This window comes from Chenopodium album, chromosome 19 (assembly GCF_948465745.1).
Source record: "Chenopodium album chromosome 19, dcCheAlbu1.1, whole genome shotgun sequence".
Taxonomy (NCBI): domain Eukaryota; kingdom Viridiplantae; phylum Streptophyta; class Magnoliopsida; order Caryophyllales; family Amaranthaceae; genus Chenopodium; species Chenopodium album.
In genome coordinates, this window is record NC_137852.1 from 38,770,591 (window position 1) to 38,794,746 (window position 24,156).

Genomic DNA, 24,156 nt, shown 5'->3' on the forward strand with positions numbered 1-24,156 from the left:
ATGGGGAAAAAAGGGTCATTGTGGAGCATCTTTATGCATGCGGACGGTGTGGATTTAATTTTGATGGTCCTTGGTTTCATCGGAGCCGTTGGTGACGGTTGCACATTGCCGATGACTTTTGGTTTCACTAATAAGTTGATAAACAATTTTGGCAGTAATTCTAATTTCAATTCTCCTCAAGCATTTACCAAGATTGTCAACAAGGTTTGTTTATTATTGCATTTTCAACAATGCTTTTCCATTTCTCTATTTTTTTTTAATTACAAATTCTTATATAGAGTTACTTCATGAGTGTTATAAGGATTACTCGATCAGTATTACATAAGTTACTTCTTTAGTGCGTGTTACAGGAGTTACTTGATTAATGTTATAGGGGTTACTTTGTTTTTTTATAAACGGTCACATGGTGTGGCCAGCCGCACACAAGACACTTTTTTTTTTTTGAGTTAATATGAATTTATTTACCAAAATTTTCTATGTATTAAGTTTTTCTTATTGATTATCTATTTTGTTTGTTTTTTAAGTTACTGATTAATTTTATTAATTAAAACTTATTTTTACTAATTTAACTTTGCTGAACTTTACTTGTCTAAAATTTTTGTTACTTATTACTAAAATTAATGAATATTATTTGAATAAGATGTTGAAAACATGACCATAGCTTTCACAATTTACTATAGAGTGACTTCGTGAGTGCTATAAGCATGTCATTATGTTAAAGCTTTCACATTTTACTACTCCCTCCGTCTTTGAAAGAACGACCCATTTGGCTTAATTTTAGTCCCGAAAAAGAATGACCCATTTGCATTAAAACACCCACCAATTTGCAATAACATTTGTGCAAAATTAGCTTCCCCATATAAAAATTTGATTTTCCATATAATTTTATTACTTTCTCTCTCTATTTTTTTTTTACAAACCCCATGTAAATTTATATTTTCAATATACTTTTACTTCTACTTATTTAACAATCTTAATACCCACGTAATCAATTCAAATGGGTCGTTCTTTCGGGGACGGAGGAAGTAGTTTAATTAGCAATTTTAGCATATAATGTCTTGGAATTAGATGCATAGAAAAAAGATGCATAAGATGAAAAATTGGAGTAAACAATGTAGGTTGAACGGCCGACTTTGGATCCCAATGTTTGGGGCTTGTGAAGATCAGATGCAACATCTTATTCAGATTCATATTGTATCATGTTACTCCGTATTTATTATGCATGCCCTAACTTTTGTTTTAATCGACTCCTTCCATCTCTTAGTTACATTCCTGCTTTTCTTTTTAGGTGTTTCAAAATTACATTCATAATTAAATGAATTTTTACCAAATATCCCTAAGTAATTATGATGTGCCGTTACTTTAATTATTTTCCATTTTGCAATTAATGTTTGCACATAAACCATAATTTTCATTCACCCTTTTGAACATTCTAAATCCATGTTTAGCACTATAATTGAATATGATTGGCCTTTTTATTTTTGATAAATACTCCGTAAATGTGATTGGTCTTTTTTCTTTTTAAAGGATTGATGACATGTGCTTCATTTAATATCATTATATCTTTGTTTTAAAGACATCAATAAATGTCCTGTAATTCCCATTATCTTTCTAATCATGGGTTTTAAGGTTACTTTAAGTTCCTTAAAACCCATGTAAATTTAGAAATAGGAATGTAATTAAGGGACGGAGGGAGTACTATTTGTTCATAGGTTTATATCATCTATATGAATAATAGAGACATTATCTCCCCCAAAAATGACCTGGTTTTGATCCTCAACCCACCCCTCTGTGATAGGAGGGACAACCCCGTATATTACCGTTTAAGAAAATAAATAAAAACTAATAGAGACTAGACGTCTAGATAGAGCTATTCACTTGAGGACGATCTACTAAGACTTGGACAATTAATGAGGAAAATCTAACATTTAAGGAAAATTAATGTGGCCCTTAGACCTTACCTTTCTTTACCAAAATATTGGGCTAGTTGTCTTGGGCTAGTTTTCTTTACCAAAATATTGGGCTAGTTGTCTTGGGCTAGTTTTCTTTACCAAAATATGGGGATACATGTGTAAATAAAATTAGAATTATGTTTTATAAAAGAACAAAAAGGTAGCCATAAAATCGATACATCAAAAACAGAAATCGTAATTATAGAAAAGTAACAAAGAGAGTATATACTTATGTTGTAAATAAAAAAGACTTTGTAATATGATATCACAAGGGTTTTTTGTTTTTTTTTTTTTTTTTTTTTTTTCCATCATAAAGACATCATTATATATACATGAAAAGGTGGCAAAATGGTTAATAAATAAATTGTTACCAGTTTTAGCACTCATGAATTTTTTTGTCTCCGAAGCGCATTTTAAATTGGTTTTATCTTCATATTTATACGTGTAAAAAAAATATGAAAACTAGATATTTAAAAATATATACATATAATGAGACGTATCTAACAAGATTCTACATAAATATCTTTTTTATCTTATATAGATTAAGAGTTTTTATGGTTAAAGATTTTAAACTTTGACTTAATTTTTTACAATGGGGCAAAAAAATTAAGGACATGAGGATTACCAACTAAGCAAACATCAAAACTTGTGCAATAATTTTTACTTAATTCATAATTACATTCTTAATTTTGGGCTCATTTTCAATTGGGCCTTAGGAGACCACCCCACAAAACAGCCATCCGGGCCGGCCTTAAGAATCCATCCCAAATAAGAAATTACTAGATAATTTCCTAACCATGCTTGTTTTTTTTAAATTATTGAAATTGATATATAGAAGTTTTATAGAGAAGATATTTTTTTAAGGAATGTTTCTTGAGAAATATAACACAATAGCAATTATAATAATAATCTTCAAAAAAGAATTATAATAATAAATTATGCTTCTTACCAAAAAAAAAAAAATATTTAGGAGGAAAATTTTTCCTTGATTACAAAGTTTTTGGAGATCACCTAAGATGTTTTATTATGTACTTCGTTACACAATTATTGCATCATTTTGAGGTTTATTTATTTATTAATTTATTTTACCATGCATATTTTTCAACATCCACTACTTTGATATGAAATATCTTTAATTATACTTCAATAATTATTATAAAAGAAAATGATGGCATTGGTTGTGCACTTGTGCTAACTTATGGCTAGGCTAGCCCATGATAGTGTTGTGTCATGGTAGCCCAAGGCATTATCTAAACTGTAGACCAGGCGATCCATAGTGTTGTCTTAATGTTTTTTCTTTTATTAAATCTGGCAATGAGATGTGCGTATATATATATTTTTTTGAACGAAAGTAATAATATCATTAAATAATAGTCATATGACATCTACAAGAATAAAGATTTGTAAACGATCAATATTATTGCAATCTTTAATTATCCATTAGTACTAACTTGTTACCACAAAAATTTGTATGGTAAGATAATAAATTGTTGAGAAAAAGAAATACTGTACTACCTAGCTATTTTCACATTTTCATTGTACTACCTAGCTATTTTCACATTTTCATTTAAGATTGTTCATTTGATTTCTCTACAGAACGTATTAGTTTTATGCATTATGGGAGCAGGAGCACTGGTTTTTGGTTTCCTTGGTGCGTCTACACTATCTTTCATTTTTATTTTTCTGTTTTTTTTACTTCTTTATTATTTCGTTTTGCTATGATATACTGTACTTATTTTAATTTCTATACTAAGGTAATATTTATACTTGTATAAAGTAGCTAACAATATATCAATTTACAAAGAGAGTGAAGGCATGAAGCTCACTAATTTAAGTACTTAGAATGAAACTACGGAGTAACACCAACTAAAACTGTATGTACTCAATCGAAAGATAACATTGTGCGAAGTATATTGAATTGGAAAATGAATATGGAAGCAAATTCATAGAAATTTTTTTTTTAGAAGTTTTATATGTAGCTGGTCATAACGTGTAACCGGAGCTACTTGGCTAGGGGTTACTTAATCGATAAGAGGTTATTCGGTCGAGAATAACTCGGTCAATCAGGGATTACTCGATTAAGGTTTCTCGAACGATCGGGGGTTACTGAATCAGGGATTACCCGGTCAATGTTTTGGGATGTGTCTGCCGGCCACACAAAAACACGTCGTATAAAAATAGATAATTTGCCAAAATTACCTTATAATTTTTTTTTTTTAATGGAACCTTATAATAGTTTTTGGCAACATTGACCACAACAACACGAACTTTTAAGTTTTAACAAGGTGCATTTAGCAGCATGAATTTTAACTAATAGTCGTAATAGCACAAACTTCTTTATCAGGTGCACAAAATATCATAAATGAAACCTACGACCGAAAGTTTTATCCAATACGATGATTTTGTTAATGTTTTTTACAAATTTTGATATCATATTTATTTAGTCCTCAAAGTCCAAATTGACCCAAGATCTTAACCGAGACATTTTTAGAGCACGCAAATCAATTTTTTTTCAATTTAATTTGCTAAATTTGATCTCAAAATTGACTAAATTGACCTCCAAAGCCTTGTTTGATAATTTTTTTTCCGCATACAAATCGAGGCACGCAATACCAGGCGATTTTTTTATGATAATAAAATATTAGATACCATGTCTTCGGCAAAGCTTTTGATATTTTGTGCACTTAACGAAGAAGTTTGTATTGTTATAACTACGGACTAGACTACTAGTGAAAGTTCATGCTACTACTTGCACCTTATTAAAAATTTGTGATGTTGAGGCCGATTTTGCCTATTTTTTTTAACAACATACCTTACGCTAGAATTTGAGTGTTGACCTTGTTTATTGACATCGACCTCGTCATGTGTGGGTCATCACCCAACAATTCTACTCCCATGAAAACAAAAATAAACCCAATAGAGGGAAAGAGAACACTCCTATCCTATGAACAAGAAAACCTTCAGCCATCCATTTCTGAAATAAATACCCAATTGATTCTTAAAGACAACATCTTGGGTGCTTCTTCGCTATTAGAGCTCGAATTCTTCAAACCCAATTCAGATTGCTCACTGATTGTTGAAGTACATAATGTAAATGGGTTTAATTTGTTGCTGGTTTTCAGAGGCACACCACCTGTTCGATGAAATGCCGCAGTGAGCGAACACCCTAATGAAAGGGTGATTACTCTCATATTTGTTAGGTGTGAGACCAACCCACTTAATTGGAGAGTTGTATCTAGGTTTTGCAGAAAATTAACTAGCGAGTAACGCTTTGTTTAATGTTCTTTCACCTTCTTTCTTTCTGTGAGATGGCGTTGGTGAGGGTGGCAGTGAAGTGGTGGTGGTGGGGTGGTGTTGGTGAGGGAGAAAGATACAGGGAGGCTGTTTTAAGAGAACACGTGACAAGGTCAATGCCGGAAAACATGGTCAACGCTCGGGTTCTGGCGTAAGTTTTGTCCTCCCTGAAAATTTAAGTTAAGGTGTATTCTTACAAACAAAAAAAAAAAAAAAAAAAAAAAAAAAAAAAAAAAAACTACCTCCGCCCTCCGATTCTTATTACTCGCAATATATTCCAAAAATGGATGGTTCACATTACTGGCACACACCCACAAAAAAAAAAAATGTTAATGTGTTATGAACCTTTTAGCAAAAAAATTACATCACATTTAACACCCAATGTGATGAGAGTGAGGGATAGCTAACAGTGGTAACAGCTACACACTCTGCTGTTCCTTGACATGCAACTTAAACTGAAATTATAGAGTTTTTTTTATTGAGGAGTGTCATTGTGAATCTTGTGATGTTTAAGTTTAATGCCCTTTTTGAAGCATCAAAGCATATTAATATGTCTCTTTGGCTTACTTTGACCTCATTGGTTTCATTTGGGTTTTTAACACAAGCAACAAGTTAAATATTCTGAATGGGATTCAAAATAAAACCAACCTAATTCATCCTTGTGAATCATCCGCAATAGTGAGTAAAAAAACCTATTACATATAACATGGAAAACTCTTGTAACAAATGTTTATAGGAAGTGACTGAAATGCCTTATGTGAGTCTTAATGCTACTAGAATGGACGGATGGAGTGCTCAGAGAGTAGAGTTTAGTAGCTGAGCTGAAACTTGTGACTATGCTGCTCCTTGCCTTGTAGACTGTAGTGCTATATTTACAATCTGGTTTATTTTTGTTATTGCTTTATTTGTTTGGCTTTGCAATTTGCAGAGGGATATTGTTGGACAAGGACAGCTGAAAGACAAGCCTCGAGACTGCGATATAGATACTTAAAAGCAGTGTTGAGGCAAGATGTGGGTTACTTTGATTTGCATGTTAGTAGTACTTCTGAAGTAATCATCAGTGTTACCAATGATAGCCTTATCATCCAAGATGTAATAAGTGAAAAGGTATACTTTCTTGTTATGATGCCTTTTTATTTTCCTTGCTTCTTGCCCTCTTGGCTATTGCATGAAATTCTAAGTAGCATTTGGCAAGCAGTCATAAATTGTAGCAATGGTAGTTAAACTGTGTGTAAGCTCATGAAGAACATTTTTTTTGTCAATCTCATCATCCATGATAATGTGAGACTATCCATGATAAATTGTAGAATTGTATGTAGCTAACATGAGTTTTGCACTCCAATGCCCTCTGCTGATGAATTAGGTACCAAATTTTGTGAGGAACGTATCCCTATTTGTCTCAAGCTATGTGGTAGCATTTTCATTGCTATGGAGGTTAGCAATAGTTGGGTTTCCCTTCATAGTTTTCCTTATTATACCGGGCTTGATGTACGGAAGGATATTGATGGGGCTATCTAGGAAGCTGACTCTTGAGTACAATAAGGCTGCAGGCATAGCAGAACAAGCAATATCCTCCATAAGAACAGTATATGCCTTTGTAGGAGAACACAAAACATTATCTAACTTCTCAACTGCTTTGGAAGGATCAGTGAAGTTGGGACTCCGGCAAGGTTTGGCTAAGGGTGTCGCTATTGGTAGCAACGGCATAATTTTTGCTGTTTGGGCTTTCTGTACTTGGTATGGTACCAAACTTGTTTTAAATCACACTGCTAAAGGTGGTACCATTTATATGGTTGGTGCTGCCCTTTGTGTGGGAGGACTGTAAGTTCCTTTGCTCATTTTTCCTGATGATTTTTTGAATTTATTGTTTTATTCTAGCTAACTTCCTTTGAAATACATTGTTGTTTCTTTCCTTCTAATTTATTATTAAAAAATAAGAAATCGAGTAGGCAACAATCTAATGTATGAAAGACTTAAATTTGTGTGTTGTGATTTGTGAAGTTTTGAGTTGTGTAGCTATATGCGTAAACCACAAAAAATCCAACCTACAACATTAATGTAAAGATTAAAGAAATAAGCAGAAAATTTGGGGGTTACAAGTTGTAACTCTCTCGATTTCTCTCTCTTTTATGACTTGTTCTTTTACCTGTTGAAACGCTAAGGATGATCCCTAAATCATTAAGATATCGTAACATTAACTAGTAATATTGTCCCCTTTTAGATAAATATGACATGACACCAATAATCAAATAATTTTGGTGTTTACAGTATGAAAGTAGGATAAGCTGATTCAATGAACATAAAATAAAAATTTCTCTTCTTGACTTCTATTGTTGCTTACTTCATTTCTTTATCTTTTGATGATATTGACAGGGCTCTGGGTTCTAGTTTACCGAACATTAAATACTTCTCAGAAGCTGCTTTAGCAGGAGAAAAGATGATGGAAGTGATAAACCGGGTGCCGGCTATTGACTCAGAAAAAATGGATGGGCTAACCTTAGATAATGTATCTGGGAAAGTTGAATTTAAGCATGTCAGTTTCACTTACCCTTCAAGACCAGATTCAATAATTTTCCGCGACTTCTCACTGCAAGTTCCTGCAGGGAAAACAGTCGCATTAGTTGGAGGGAGTGGTTCAGGAAAATCCACTGCAGTAGCTTTGCTTCAAAGGTTTTATAACCCACTTGGTGGGGAGATACTTTTAGACGGGGTGTCAATTGATAAGCTTCAACTTAAGTGGTTGAGATCACAAATGGGGTTAGTCAGCCAGGAACCTGCACTTTTCGCGACTACAATTAAAGAAAACATACTTTTTGGCAAAGAAGATGCTACGATGGATGAGGTCTTTGACGCTGCAAAAGCATCGAATGCTCACAATTTCATCAGTCAATTGCCTCTGGGCTATGATACACAGGTATATGCACCATAATTTGCACATGTATTGAGTCATTCTTAGTGTTGAGCATTATTGCAGAATTCTTCTTGGAATATTATCAGAAGAACAAGTAATGTCTGATTATTGTTAAAGATTATTATAGTACAATCTCTAAGAGACATACAATGAATACTACAGTTCAATTTTGATTGATGACATTCATATTGGAATAGTGAATTTATTTGCATGTATAAAATTATTTCTCTGTTTTGGTGAAGTGAAGGTAAGGCTGTATGTATGCATCTTCACTTTCCCTTCTCTTATTCTGCTGACATCCTTGGAGTCGTGAAGGGGTTTTGAGATAATGTTGGTGTTGATGTATATAGTACAACATATTTGATGTAGGTGTGTTAGGGGTATACTTGTGTTGATCATCAATCCTTACGTTCAAGAGTAAGTGAAGTAAATTTTGTTCATTTTTCGTGCATCATGTCTGCAGGTTGGAGAAAGAGGAGTCCAAATGTCAGGTGGACAAAAGCAAAGAATAGCAATAGCAAGAGCAATAGTCAAGAAACCACGTGTCCTGCTCCTAGATGAGGCAACCAGTGCATTAGACTCCGAGTCAGAACGAGTTGTCCAAGAAGCACTTGACAAGGCTGCTTTGGGACGAACCACAATAGTTATTGCCCACAGACTCTCCACAATTCGTAATGCTGACACTATTGCCGTTATCCAAAACGGCCAGGTGATGGAGATCGGTTCCCATGATGAGTTGATCCAACACAAAGAAGGGATGTACACTTCATTAGTTCGGCTACAGCAGATGGAAAAATCTAATGATAATCAAAGAAGTTTGTCTCACCCTTCCACCTCAAACTTACCTATGTCTTACAATGTGGATTCAAGACATAGCATGAGTAGCCGTACACTCTCATTAGGCAGTCGCTCAAGTTCACTCAAATCGGTTCATGACTTGGCCAATGAACTTGATACCAAGCCTAAGGGCGATGAAGTATTGCCTGTCCCATCATTTGGAAGATTGTTGTCTTTGAACTTACCCGAGTGGAAACAAGCCATTTTGGGTTGTTTGGGTGCTATACTATTTGGAGCAGTCCAACCACTTTATGCATTCACTATGGGGTCGTTGATATCCGTATATTTCTTGGAAGATAAAGAAGAGATCAAGAGGAAGACTACGATTTATGCTTGGTGTTTTTTTGGATTGGCTGTGTTCTCATTTATAGTGAATATTGTTCAACATTACAACTTCGCATATATGGGGGAGTTCTTGACTAAAAGAGTACGAGAAAGGATGCTAGCTAAAATGCTTGCCTTTGAGGTTGGGTGGTTCGATCAGGATGAAAATAGTACTGGTGCTATTTGCTCAAGGCTTGCTATAGATGCCAATGTTGTAAGTTATCTATCCCCTTGCTTCTTAATAGTTCCATTTCCATGTGCTAGTTGTTGTATTCTATTATATCTTTAATACTACATATTTAGTGCCTTTTTTTTCTTTTTGTCAGTGAAATATTTTAGTCAACCTTATTATTTTCACGGCTACCTTATGTGGGGAAAAAAATATTAATGTGTCATTTCGTTTACTCTTAAGCACCTCTAAACATTACTCGTATTAACTTCCTTAAAGGTGACCATAAAATCAAGACGTCCGAAGTAGAATACGTAACAAAAGTGATGGGAGGGAGAAATATTTTCCCTTCAACATTGATGAGCATTTTTGTGACTTGTTAACTCATATATTGACTATTTGCAGGTAAGATCGTTGGTTGGAGATCGGATGTCACTTATAGTCCAATCAATTTCAGCTGTAGTAACTGCAGTTACAATGGGTTTAGTCATTTCATGGAAGCTGGCCATTTTCATGATAGCAACCCAACCCCTAATTATAATTAGTTATTACGCAAGGGCTGTTTTACTTAAAAACATGTCTAAGAAGGCAAGCAAAGCCCAGAATGAGAGTAGTAAGTTGGCTGCTGAAGCTGTATCCAACCTTCGCACAGTCACTGCTTTCTCGTCCCAGGACCGAATCCTAGCAATGCTTGAGAAGGCACAAGAAGGCCCTCGAAAGGAAAGTATTCGACAGTCATGGTATGCAGGTCTTGGGCTGGGAGCCTCTCAGGGCATGTACATTTTTGTTTGGACTGCTGATTTTTGGTATGGTGGTAGGCTAATGGCTCATGGTCAGCTAACTTCTAAGGCATTGTTCCAGAACATCATAATCTTAGTGACCACCGGGCGTGTCATTGCTGAGGCCGGGAGCATGACCTCAGACCTTGCCAAGGGTGTGGATGTTGTTGGATCAGTGTTTGCAGTCCTAGACCGTGTTACCAAGATTGATCCCGACAGTTCTAACGGATACCAGCCTAAGAAAATAAGTGGTCACATAGAAATCCAAGATGTACACTTTTCGTACCCTACTAGGCCCGATGTTGTGATTTTCAAGGGCTTTTCAATCAATATTGAGGCTGGTAAATCATCCGCGCTAGTGGGCCAAAGTGGGTCGGGTAAGTCGACAATTATTGGTTTAATCGAAAGGTTCTATGCTCCTCTCCAGGGGTCTGTCAAAATTGATGGACGTGATATACAGACGTATAACCTTAGGTCCCTTAGGAAGCATATAGCTCTAGTGAGCCAAGAGCCTTCATTATTTGCCGATACCATAAGGGGGAATATAGCCTACGGAGCTAGTGATGAGGTTGATGAATCAGAGATTATCGAGGCTGCAAAGGCTGCTAACGCTCATGACTTCATATCCGGACTAAAAGACGGGTATGATACGTGGTGTGGTAATAGAGGAGTTCAATTATCGGGAGGACAAAAGCAAAGAATAGCAATAGCAAGAGCTATTCTAAGAAACCCGGCAATACTATTGCTAGATGAGGCAACAAGTGCACTTGATAGCCAGTCCGAAAATATTGTGCAAGAGGCACTTGAACGAGTAATGGTTGGTAGAACAAGTGTGGTAGTGGCACATAGGTTGAGCACTATACAAAAGTGTGATCTCATTGCGGTGTTAGAGAAAGGCGAAGTTATAGAGAAAGGTACACATTCCTCTCTTTTGGCTAAGGGACCAAATGGAGCCTATTATTCTTTGGTGAACCTTCATGGCACTCCACATCCTTCAAATTTGGAGTAGATAATTAGAACTGTGCAATGTAGTACTAATTACTAAATATAGTAGAGATGGAACGTACTACTAAGCATTGTATTGACATTTATTAGCAAGTTCATCTAGACTTTAGAGTCCAGTGAATGAGGAGCTGCAATTCTGTTTTATTTGGACCTCTAAAATAATTGTCTATGCTATGTTAGAAGGATTGATACATTGTTTTTCTTTAGTTCCAGCGTTTGGGTTTTCACAGTTGCCAATAAACATTTTATATGGAGCACCAATAATATTTTTAATTATATTTTGGCAATATTTATAACAAAATTTAACATGTTTAAATTATACACAAAAACGAATTTTTGACAAAAAATGAATTTGACTAGACCATATATGACCTTTTTTTATCCTACAAATCATATAAGACGGTCGAAGGAATGTGCGTGTGTGAATAAAGAAGCCATGTGCCTTTCAGCTTATTGGCAGAGCTAAGCAGAGCATATTCAGGTGTCATCAGAACACAGCAATGCGAATAGAGTTATCAGACCAGAGCAGATTTCAACAGAGGAGCTTAAAAGAATAGGGGAGAATATTTTCAACGTTGCGGTTCAAAAATAAAAAAAATGTATATTGGATATATTTAACATTAAGATCTCAATGAGAGTATGAATAACTCATTTGAGAGCTTCCTTCACGATTTTAGGGTATCCTGGAATTAAATACATCACCTTTGCGGCTCCAATAAAAAAAATAAAAAATAAAAAACCTCAAGATTTCAATTTAAAAGGTATTATTCACTTTTTATTTTAAAATCTTAGAAACATGACTGAAAACAGTCCAAACTAAATTTTCAGTCTTTTGACTGATTTTATAGTTAAGGTTTATTTTTGGTTTGGCATGATCAATCCACTCTTGGAGCCATGATTTTTCAAATTTTCGATTTTTAATCCAGTTTAATACTCCATATCAAACTAGTGAGCAACTCTAGAAGTGAGAAGTGGTGTACTAAAAAAAACAACTGATTGCACTTCTTTCGTTCCCTGACCTAATGCTGCAACAATTATTATTTTAAGAAGATTTACAAATATTGCAACATTTCCTTATAATTTGTACATGTTTTTTCTTTATTTCTCTCATCACATAAGTCTCTAATTTTATATTTCTCTCTTTGTCTTAAAATTCGTGCAATATTCCCATATTGCAATATTAGAGAAATGGATCGGATAAAGTATATTATAAGGTAAAACCAATTGTTTAAATAATACTCATAGTAAGGTATAAATGCCTAAATAAAATTAACTAAACATTGTCTTATCTATCATTCTTTCCTAAATGGATTCAAATTAAAACTAATTCCCATACTACCCTCATAAAAATCACACACAAACGATCCCTTCAAAATGAGAGAAAGTGACAGTCACAATAGATAGAGATCAGAAAACTCTTTTTTTGTATCTTAAAATAAGCTGTCAAACTCAACCTATGATCAGGGAAATTAGGTGATATGGATTAAGCCTAAAAATATTGATTAGTTAATTATAAATTTAAAAAAATCTTAGCTGCGGAAATTCGTACGTATTAATCCTCAATTTTGCAATTTCTTTTATCTTCCTAATGACCTTAGAGTCAATCAAAAGGGGCAAAAAATTAAAGATGATGACAAATTCCTTAAAGAATTAGTATAAACAGGTTTATATGTCTGAAAGTGGACACCTGTTTGGCTTATGTTGATTGTAGTAGCATTATTTTACTTTAAACTTTTAAAGATTTCACTGTATTAGTCTCATTCTAATTGTGCTATAATTTAAATTCATTAAAACCTACCTGAAACCCTTTTTCATTTTCTTTCTTCCACTCCCTCTAATAATTAATTGAGGTTGATGTCCCCATTTAGATTTTTAATGTTTGGAGAGATTGTGCTTATATATATATACAATTATACATCAATCAAGACTTAGCGTAACGCTATATGACTAACATATTATGTTACTAATATATGATCGATGATGTGGTACTGATGCAAACATAATTTGACCGTGCTTCTACACATATATAGCAAGTATCTGAACAGCAAATATTAGTCAACAAGAAAACATTGAGGTTTGAGGTCTAGTCATGTTCTTCAATTCCTATCGTTACCACATCATCAATCTTTATTTTTTTTAAAAAAGGCTTTTTTTTAAAAAATAATAATAATAATAATAATAATAATAATAATAATAATAATAATAATAATAATAATAATACTTGATGTAACATCAAGCTTTACTTTAACTATTTTTAGTATGTTTTTTGTTGAATTACTTATTGATAGTAGTTACCTAACATGTTACATACAACATGTTCAATGTTATGGGAAATGAATGTGTCTGTACTTGCAAAACCAAAATTACCCTAAAAAAAGAAAAAGAGAACATCAAAATGAAAAAGGTAGATATACTACAAAATGTAAAGTTAAGTTGATGAGTTTGAGTGATATCATGCCAAATGCTACAAGACACCTAAATGAATTGCTTAACAATTGATGAAATTATTATTATTATAGACATAACATAAATAATATTTGGTAGGGTACTAGTATCATTATAGCTAGCAAATTATTTAAATGAATGAGTATCATGAGTTGCAATGCTGGGATATTTGAAGTTTATGAACATGCATTCCAATAATAATAATCCAATGACCAATCTATTTTGCAATCTTTCAACAGGCTGACTAGGTTACAGAACACTTGTGAATCTCTTTTGACTTTTTCTGGATTTAATTGTGACTATTTTATGGGACCATTTTCTACTTTAGTTGGGAAGAATTGCCTATGTAACCATTCTAAAAGCCAACTGTTAACTTGATTGAATGTAGCTAGACCTCACCAAATTGATTCGTACAGTCGTAACTGATTCAAACTACGGAGTATTTTATTTTGAATTTAAGAGCAGGTGATGAGAATTAAATTCAGGATCACTTGAAATTGGAAGAAAATCTTTAACTACTTGAGCAATTGAGTTATCTCTCACTCGCAGTTTATATTTAAATTTATTACCTTGATTTTGATTGTAATCAAGATCTATCCAAAAATTATCCGATAATTAATAGAATTTATATAATTGATTAATTTGTTATAAGAAATTTGTTGATTAATTGAATATGACTAAATCCAAGTAAACTTGACTGATCCAAACCGAGTTAGATACTAGATGATCTAGATCGGATTTGAATCAAATTAACCTAAACATGTATTTTCTTGAATTGCATAATCAATTACCACCTCTTAACTAGCACAAGGTTGTACTCGAGACACATTTTAGTTTAGTTAAAACTCATGTCAATAATGCATGCCTCACATTGAACAAGGAGGTATGACTTAAGAGATTGATTTATGAGCTTGGTGAATACATCTGTTTGTTATATTGATCGATGAGGGAGGAATAAGCGGTTCATCTTTTATCTCTTTCTGATCAAGCCATGTATCCGAGTGCAACTAGGCGCATAGCTCCTATATGTTTAAGATGCATATAGGAGGGTTAATTGGTAAATTCACTTAGTTTTTGAGATTTTTTTATTGCTACAGTGATATTTTTAATGTACCATTATACTTATAGTGGAATTTTTTATGTACTACTAGAGTATAAGCTATTTTATTGATACTATTTATAGCTATTACAGGTAATAATGGTACAAATATTGTACCACTAGGAAAAAAAAAATCAACATTTTTTTTGTCGTAAAGCTGCTATTTACTTGGCAAGTAAATAGCAGCTATGTGCCAATATTTAACCCATGTATCCTAGTGTCCTACATAGCAGAACAAGTGAATTGTTATGTAGCTACCCTACCATGGCAAAAGTGCCACCCGAGTTTTATTTATTTATTTTCATCGATTTTTACTTGTTATTTTGAGCTATTTATTCGTAAATTATTTAAAAAAATTACTTCCTTCGTTTTTTTTGGTTAACACCGTTTGACTTTTACACTATTCACACAACACGCTTTGACTCGCTTTTGTTGTTTATAGATACGATAAAACATATTCAAGTGGGATCTTGTTTGAATCGCTTCAATGTATATTTTATTACTATCTACTTTTTATAATTTTACAATGTTGATAATTAGAGATATTAATCATTAAAAACATGCATTGGCAAGCGTGATAATAGAAAAGTGTCAACTAAAGAAAAACAAAGGAAGTATATTTTTGCTAAAATACAAAATAATTTATAAGTCTGTTGTAATTTTATAGTAACTAGGATGGTTAACGCGCGCGATGCGTGGCTATAGCTAGCCATGTTAGGGTGTTCTTTCGATTTAGCCTTATATCATAACTTTAGTTCTTGGTAGAATTAATGAGCGACGTCTGGGTTTTATAATAGAGAAGATTGAAATTTGATTTTCACTGTAACATGCCGGTGGCTTTGGCGTTGGCGGAACGCAAGAAGCTTTGATAGGTAGGCTGACAACCTATTGATCAAGTATGCTTTATACTAGCTCGGTTGAAGACATTCGCAGAGCACATGATCGAAATTTAATGGAGAGAAAAGGAAAACGGAAAAGGGAGGAGACATTCGTGAGGTGGGAGGTTCCTCCGGATTGTTGGGTGCGGTTGAACACAAATGGTGCTTCTAAGGGCAACCGCAAGCTAGCAGGGGCAAGGGGCATTATTCGAGATCACACGGGTGAAGTTTGTGAAGTACTTGCGATGAATTGTGGTTCCTGTACTTGTATGAGAGTAGAATTGTTAGCAATTTTGAAGGGTTTGGCCATTGCTTAGAACGTAGGACATCGAAAAGTGCAAGTTAAGGTTGATTCAGAAGTGATAGTTCGCTTGTTAGTAGACTCGATCCTTACTAAATCTCCTTTAATTCATATAATCCAAAATGGTAATAAATCCCTAATTGCTAGACAAGGGTGGGAGGTCACGATCAGACATTGCTACAGAGAAGTCAATAGAGTAGCTGATTAGTTGGCTAACTATGGGGTTCGGATGCAGCAAAAATTGATTATCTTTGAGGCAGTCCTGGAGGATCTTCGTGCCGTTTTATTGGAGGATCTTAGGGGTTTGACCTTTCCGATGAAAGTGCCTACTAGTTAATTAAGTAGCTTAGTTGGTTTTTTTGTGTGTTTTGTTTTCCTTTCCGTTAAATTTTTATTTTTTTATTTTGTTAGTTTTTCTCTAGTTTTGGGGGCTTGCTCCTTGTTTCCAAAAAAAATGTCTGCACACTATTTTTAAGAGTTCGAGAAAGAAGCAATTAAAATTAATGAGGAAAAATAATTATCCAAATACTATTCATTTTTTTTTAAAAGGGAGATTATCCAAATACTATTCATAAGACTTAACTTAATCTTTTAAAAGGTAGGGACGATATATAGGGATTTGATTATATCTATCAACAAATAATGACTTTGAATACTATGTATGTGATAATAATTACAAATTATAATTAGCTCAATTTATAATTTTTAAATATGTTCGTGTTAATGTGATGCAAAACAATCTATCTCTCCTCCCTTCTAGTTTCTACCGCCAACAAATCGTCCCTTTCTTCTCTCAACCAACGTCAAACTCCACGAGGGAGGAGACATAAATTTAGGCGAAGGAGAGGAAGGACAACACTAGGGTAGCAAGCTAGAGGAATTGAAGAAAGGAGAAAAAGACTCTTAGGCGACAAGGAGAAGGTAGAGGTGGCCAAAGTTAGGGCCTGATCTCTTCAACTTAATTTCAGTTTAGTTCAGTTTAATTAGTTCAATTCAATTTAATTCAGTCAGCTCCAATAATTTCATTTCAGTTATGCATGCCCAAATTTGGGCCCAGGGTAGTTATGCATGCCCAAATTTTTTTTCCAAGGTTTGAGTAACCAAGAAATTATTTTTTTAGTTAAAATTTTGGTGGAAGCCTGCTATATTTGGCCCAAAATAACGGCTTTGGGTGCAACTTTTTTTTGGCTCGAAGCTTCGACCCGAATTAGGGAAAGGAGGAAGCTAAGGGTATGTAACAAGTGTTGGAGATCTAGGTTAGGGATGATAAGGCGGTGAGGGGAGGAGAGGAGAAAGAAAAGGTCGATGGTGAGGGGAAGAGAAAACTATATGTGGCGGTGACTATGCAATAATGAAAAGGAGTGACTAAGAGGATGGTTTTAAATTAAAACGTGTTTCACATGAAGCAAACTAACAAAATAAATAAATAAATACTACATCCGTGACATGTTAAGTGCAACAAACTCATGTGCACGGTTCCCAAGAAAAAATTTCTTAATGGTTGTTTAAGAAAGTAAGGGGCATGTGATTAAGAGTATGAGAGAGAAAATGAGAATAGTAAATAATTCAAGGGACTCCACGTCTCAACCTTATCACCACTACCTTGTCGTTCTCCCACCGGTAGCAACATCCACCAAGCCACCATAATCAAACTCACTGCCCTCAACTCACGCCACCTACCACCGCCTTCAACCTCACTGCCCTCAACCCACGCCACCTACCACTGCCTTTAACCTTATTGCCCTCAACCCACATCTCGATCACCACCTTCGACAAACCCTCATCGACCACCGCGTTCAACCTCATCACCCAAACAACCAGTCAACCACGTACTGTCGAACACTCGGACAACATTTTCGGCAATTGCAAGCCGCAACGAAACCCTAAAAACTTACCTCCCCACCCCACTACATCAACCCAAAAATCCACCCCATCCACTCGCCTCGAAACCACCCAAAACTGTTCTAAAATCAACCCACCAAGCCTGAAACTAGCCCACCTACCCTCAAAATCAACAGATCTGACTAGAGCGGGGAGGTGGGCAACGACTAGAAGGGGGTGAAGGGATCTAAGTCCAATTAGCACTAGAAGGGAGGCGCTTTTTTATTAGGCATGAAAAAAGGACGGCGACAATGTGGTGGTTGTGGTGGTGGTTTATGAGGGAAGGGAGAGGAAACGTGGTGGATGTGAGAGAAGATAACGAAAGTGGGTAGTTGTTGATTGGTGGTGGTGGCTGAGAGAGATGTGACAGGAAGTGTGTTGGTGGTGGACTGGTGGTTGGAAAGGAGGAGAGAGAATATGGGTTACAAATTTTAATCATAATGAAGGATGTTAAGTTAAATTAATCAATGAATTAAATTGGGTTAATTATTTAACAGTATTTGATTTAATGTGTTAATTGAATTTTTATAAGGATATGTTAGTAATTTCAGCCAAAAAGAATTACTAAAAATGGAAAGTATTAGTTCGTTGCACATAATGTGTAGCATCCCTTTTTGGCAAATGTTGCACATAATGTGTAACGGAGGTAGTGTATAATCTCAAACTTCTATCTTAGTTCTTCATGTAATCACCACCAATTGGATCCAACCACCACTCTCGGCCAAGTTGTTGCCTTAGCTCTATACAATGACAATTAACCACGATACTAGCTAGCCACCACTCCATCACAACCAATGTCCTCTTTCAAACTTAATGTTGCCTCCTTTGAGATATACCTCATATTGTAAGACATTGTATAATCATCAAATGTAACACTTCTAGCATCACACAACCAATATCTCATAATTTCCACCATGTACATCGTTAAAATTGACAAATTATTTCCAATGTGAAGGGCATGACCTAAACCCAAAATGTACACACATCCAATTAATAAAAGGACATTTTGTCAGAAACTACCTATTAAAAGCATTTTTTTTGCGAGAAACTACCTAATAAAAAAAATGTTGTAAGAAAATACCTATTAAAATGAAAATGTTGTAACAGACTACTCTTTACCGGATTTTCACCCGTTAACTAATTTCTCCGGCGTTTACCACCCACATGCCGGTCACATAACATTTTAAAACCTTTTTTCATGCCCCACCAGCAGTGCTACCTTCCTCACCACCTCCCGACCACCACAACACCCCAAACCCACCTCAAAACACCCCCAAATCCACCCTCTCGCATCCCCAAAAGCAACACAAGCCCTAATTCTTTCGCAATTCCTCACCGCACCACAACACTCCCCTCTATTCCTCTTGACGCCACCTAATAGCACTGGCACACAACTCTTCCTCACCATACCTCGCTCGCTGCTCATATGTCTCGCATCACCTTAAGATCCATAGCCACCAACAAATTAAACAACAGCCACACGTACCAAGTCGTCATTCCAACGACGCTAAACCCAACAACAATAAAGCAACAACGAAGAAACCCACGACATTAATTCAACCAATTTTTAACTCACAAAATTAGCCCAAATTAAGAAACCCAAAACGCATATTGTCAAAGGGAAGTAGGGGAAGGGAAAACGACGCAAGCTAGGGAAGCAAAGGATGGATAAATTGATGGATATAAGGATTAAATGTTGATGTTAGGCACCAAATTGGGGAAAAAAAGGTGAGAATTTGGTTAATTCATAATCATGTGACCCGCTGAGGGTGGTCAACGCCGGAGAAATTAGTCAATGATAGAAATCCGGCGAAAGAAATCTTATTACAACATTTATTATATTAATAGGTAGTTTTTTACAACATTGTTATTTTAATAGGTATGTAGTTTCTTACAACTTTTTTTTATTAGGTAGTTTCTTGCAAAAAAATGCTTTTAATAAGTAGTTTCTGACAAAATGTCCTTAATAAAACTTTATCTAAATACAAAATTAAATGAACTCGAATTAACCTAGATTGAAGATAAGTTTAATTAAAATTAATCTATTTATATTTATATAAATGCTAATTAAAATTAGTTATGAATTCAAATCAATCCCATTTGATAATATTAATTTGAATTTAACTCAATCCTAATGGCGTATGTTCTATTTGATCACAATTCACAAATAACCATGTGTGACATTCCTTATTTAAAAGCGATGAAGGATGACCATATAAAAGATAAGAATACTGTGGAAGTGTAAGATGCATGCATGGCTCCTTTTATTACCGGTGAAAATAAAAAGAATGAAGGGGACAATGTGAATTGATGAAAAAAGAAAGGGAAAGCCATTACTCATCATTAGTCATAGAAAAGGAGGGAAGAAGTAATTAAGATAAATGCTTTCTCCATTCTTTTAATTTGATATTGTAACTTGATTGAGACGGTTGCAATTCAGAGTGCATCTAGGCGCATAGCACCTATATGTTTAGCATGCATATAGGAGGGTAGTATGGGGTTTTTATTATATTTTTTCATTTGATATTTTTCTACAGTGGTACATTTTTGTGTATTATAATGTACCATTAAGGTATAAATTGTATTAATAGTACTTTTTCTGTACTATTATACATGTGGTGGTACTTTTTGTTATCTTATGTCGTTGATTATTTTCTCCTAAAATACCTACCACCTATCACTTATTAGGCTGTAGTGGTACATTTTGTCATCCTATATATTTCTAAAACATATAGGTGCTATGCGCCAATACTTAACCTGCAATTCATATATCACAATTTAAATAAAATTATATACAACGGTAAAAATAATAATTGTGAATGCGTATATCAAGACAACAAACTCTAAGACTCTAACAAGATCTTACATACATGAAACATGCCTATATTTTTTCTTACGTATAAATTCAATATGTAGTTAAAGAGAAATTCTTAACCAATGTCAAAATGGTAAACATTGTAATATTACTGTGACAGATCGAGGACGTATATATCACCGTAAGTTGCATTGTGTTATGAGTAATTTTAGACTAGTAAACTAGCTAACTATAATTTAAGTCATTATTTATAAACAAATCCATTCTTAAGATTTTCTTTAAGGAAAAAATTGCACCCATTAATCTGAACTTTGTCTCATCCGCCCAAATTAATCCCTACTTTGGTTCATTCCCCATCGCTCCCAACTTTAGGGGGAATTTCTATTGCACCCAAATAACTTGGAACTTGTTGAAGAGAGAAATTTTGCTGACTTGTGATTAGTTAGTTGCACACGTGTCGCATCATGATATGTTAAAATTTAAAATTAAAAAAAAACACACACACACACATCCACTTCCACCACCACCGCCACCCTCAATCTCGCCGAAACGCTAACCCAAAAACCCTAACCCCTCCCCTGCTGCCGGAAATCGGTCGGCTAACCTCCGACTTCAACCAAAAACCACCGACCGTCCTCCACCACCCATCCCAAACCCTGGAAACCACCCAGCACAGCCGGTTTTCGTGGCTGAGTGTTAGAAAAGGGGGTGAAATTGAGGGTAGGGGCAGGGAAAGGGGTGGGTTTCTGGACGGGGAGGGGTAAGCACTGTTTTCCGACAGCGGGGGAGGGGTATTTGGGGGTGAGAAAGGGAAAGGAGTAAGTTTCAAGGGCGGTGAAGGGTTGGGCATCATTTTCCGGCAGCAGGGGAGGGGTTTTCGGGGGTGGGGAAAGGGAAAGGGGTAAGCGGCGGGGGGGTGGATGACTGAGCGCCGTTTTCCGGCAGCGCGGGAGGGGTTTTCAGGTGTTGGCTGGCCGTCGTTTTCCGGCAGCAGGGGAACGGGTGTTTTCCGGGTTAGGGTGGGGGGCTGGGTTTGGTAGTTTTTTTTAATTTTTGTTTTTAATATTTTTTTAATTTTTTTTGGACCTATCACGTGTTGACACGTGTCTGGTAACTTGCAATATCAGGTTAGATTACCGGCTAGGTGCAATAGAAATTAATACCCCCTAAAATTGGGAGTGGTGGGGAATAATCCAAAGTAGGGATTAATTTGGGTGGACGAGGCAAAGTCCAAATTAATGAGAGCAATTTTTCATTTCTTTAATGATCAAAATAAAAGAATATCTAAGCAAAAGCATTAGATTTTAAGATTTCTCATCATTTCTTCCACACAAGCTAGCTAGAGCTTAATAGGTCATTTACCATTTATATAATACTTGTACAAAATAAAAGATGGTGTATTTTTTACTAATAAATTTATTTAGGATAATGGTATAACTACATATAAGCATCAAATACAATTTTAAAATGAGGTAAAATGAAAATTTATGACAAAAAACACACACAGACTCGTGCACTTGTTGTTTTGTTATTCTAGATCTTTTTCATTTTTAACTTCTTTTATGAAGCCTTAGGGCTTGTTCTCTTACGTTGAAATTCAATTCAGTTCAGTTCAGTTCAGCTCCTAATTTCCTTCTCTAATAAAATATTCATTTCAATTCAGTTCAGCTCAGTTCAGTTCAATTCAGCTCAGTTCAGTTTAGTTCAGCTCAGTTCAGGTGAGTTCAGTTAATGAGAACAGACCCTTATACATACCATGGTTTTTTTTAGTTTACACGTATTACTTTTTTGGAAGTTTATTTTTAGTTGACATGTTTCCCTTTTGGATAAATTATATACTTTGCCTTTAATAGTCTACTCCCACTTGCTTTATCATTCTCCCTCATTCTCTATCGTCTCTTTAGTTTGTGTTCCTAAATTAAACACGTCAATTAAATGAAAACGGGGAAGTAACATTTTTCAAGTTGTAGATTAAAAAAAAAAAATTGAATGCAAATCATAGCATCCAACCGTTTGATTATTAGTCCCTTAGTTCAGTTAATGAAGTTATGATAATACAGCCAAATCTAATTAAACAATAGATAGATTAGGAAAGAATTCTACTTAATTAAATCATTCAAACCAAAAGAGCCAAAAGTCCAAAACAAAAGCAAAACATTTAAAAAATTTTAACTTACAAACTCCTCAACAAAGGAATAGGATACTCCTATTTCTTGTACTTATCTTCCTTTACCAGCCTGTTCAAGTGTTCAACCTTCCAAATGTAACATTATTTTACAAACTCCCAAGTAAAATGCAATTAACAACTAATTAAAACAAGATTACACAAATTCAAAACCCACAAAATATATTAATTTTTAAAAAATAATTTATAGAAAAATTAAAGAGAAAATTATTACAAAATAAAATTAAAAATGTCACAAATAAACACAGGGCACAATACACAGAGCCCTAAAGATTCCTGCAATCGTGCACTTTGTCATACGTGTGGCATCCCATCTAATCTAAAACCAACCCCTTTTTTTATTTTTTATTTTTCAAATTTTTTTAATTTTTAAAATTTATTAAAATTATTTTTGAAAAATCCATGAAAAAAATGTCTTTTCCTGTCAAATACTGACTGCCATGAAAGTAAGAGAGAGAAAGTAAGTTATTTTATAGAGAGAGAAAGGGTGGGGCCCACAAATGAATTTGTTGGGTTATAATGGAGGGTGGCATCACTCACATGGGGGGTGGGAGGCGTTGGTGGATGGGTCTCACCATCAAACCCACAGAGACGGGTCCCTTTTTTTTACAAAAAAATAAATTATTACTCAATTTTTTTTTTATAAAATTTTAAAAAAAAAATTAAATGGAAATAAATATAAATTAGAGTGACCCCACATGTACTGTCAGCTCCCCCATGTGACTCTTCTCTGTTGTGAAACTCTCTTTCTTGGCCTTGGCTTTGGCCCCTACCCTCTCTTTCTCAACACATTATTTTCCATTTATAATGATTTGTGTGTATATACTTTCATTGTCATCTCCATATGCCTACATTGTTTGTGATTAGACAAGCATAACCACCCTCCCGATTTTGGGTGATCTTGGGATGATTTTCATTACTCGTTCTTTATGGCTCTTTAAACACTAAAAAAAATATTGTTTGTGATTAGACCAAAGTGTCATTCTCCTTGTTTCAATTTAGTTAAAATACTTTTTTTTTTTGTTAAAGAATTTCATGGATCTTTATCACACAATTGATTGTATCTCGCAAAAAGTGTTGACCTACTGGAATGCAAAAAATCTTCCAATCTTAAGGTTCGATCCCAGACTGAGTGTTGTTCTGTTCATCTTACTTTCACTTACTTTAGGTGTAATAAGTTTAGATAAATTTAGTTTAGTAAAAATAAGTTCTGTTAAGAATTATCCTAATACAAATTATAATTAAAAGAAATTTTCAAAAGATCTAATAAATTTGGATAAG

The 24,156-nt window shown here is 34.6% G+C and overlaps 1 protein-coding gene across 1 annotated transcript; it reads left to right on the forward strand.

Moving 5' to 3' along the window:
- LOC145593642 (ABC transporter B family member 15-like) lies at positions 1-11,477 on the forward strand. The gene is made up of 7 exons (XM_081649934.1): positions 1-204; positions 3,549-3,603; positions 6,175-6,353; positions 6,610-7,067; positions 7,620-8,160; positions 8,621-9,532; positions 9,893-11,477. Exons 1-7 carry the CDS (start codon positions 1-3, stop codon positions 11,273-11,275), a joined length of 3,732 nt encoding a protein of 1,243 aa, XP_081506060.1. The 3' UTR covers positions 11,276-11,477.
- The last annotated feature ends 12,679 nt before the right edge of the window (positions 11,478-24,156 follow it).

What these genes read in the sequence shown, in the direction of transcription:
- LOC145593642 (XM_081649934.1), top strand. Translation starts at nt 1, where the DNA reads ATGGGGAAAAAAGGGTCATTGTGGAGCATCTTTATGCATGCGGACGGT. An exon ending in TTACCAAGATTGTCAACAAG is followed by an intron (nt 205 to 3,548) that starts GTTTGTTTATTA and finishes ATTTCTCTACAG; the next exon opens with AACGTATTAGTTTTATGCAT. An exon ending in CTCTGGGCTATGATACACAG is followed by an intron (nt 8,161 to 8,620) that starts GTATATGCACCA and finishes TCATGTCTGCAG; the next exon opens with GTTGGAGAAAGAGGAGTCCA.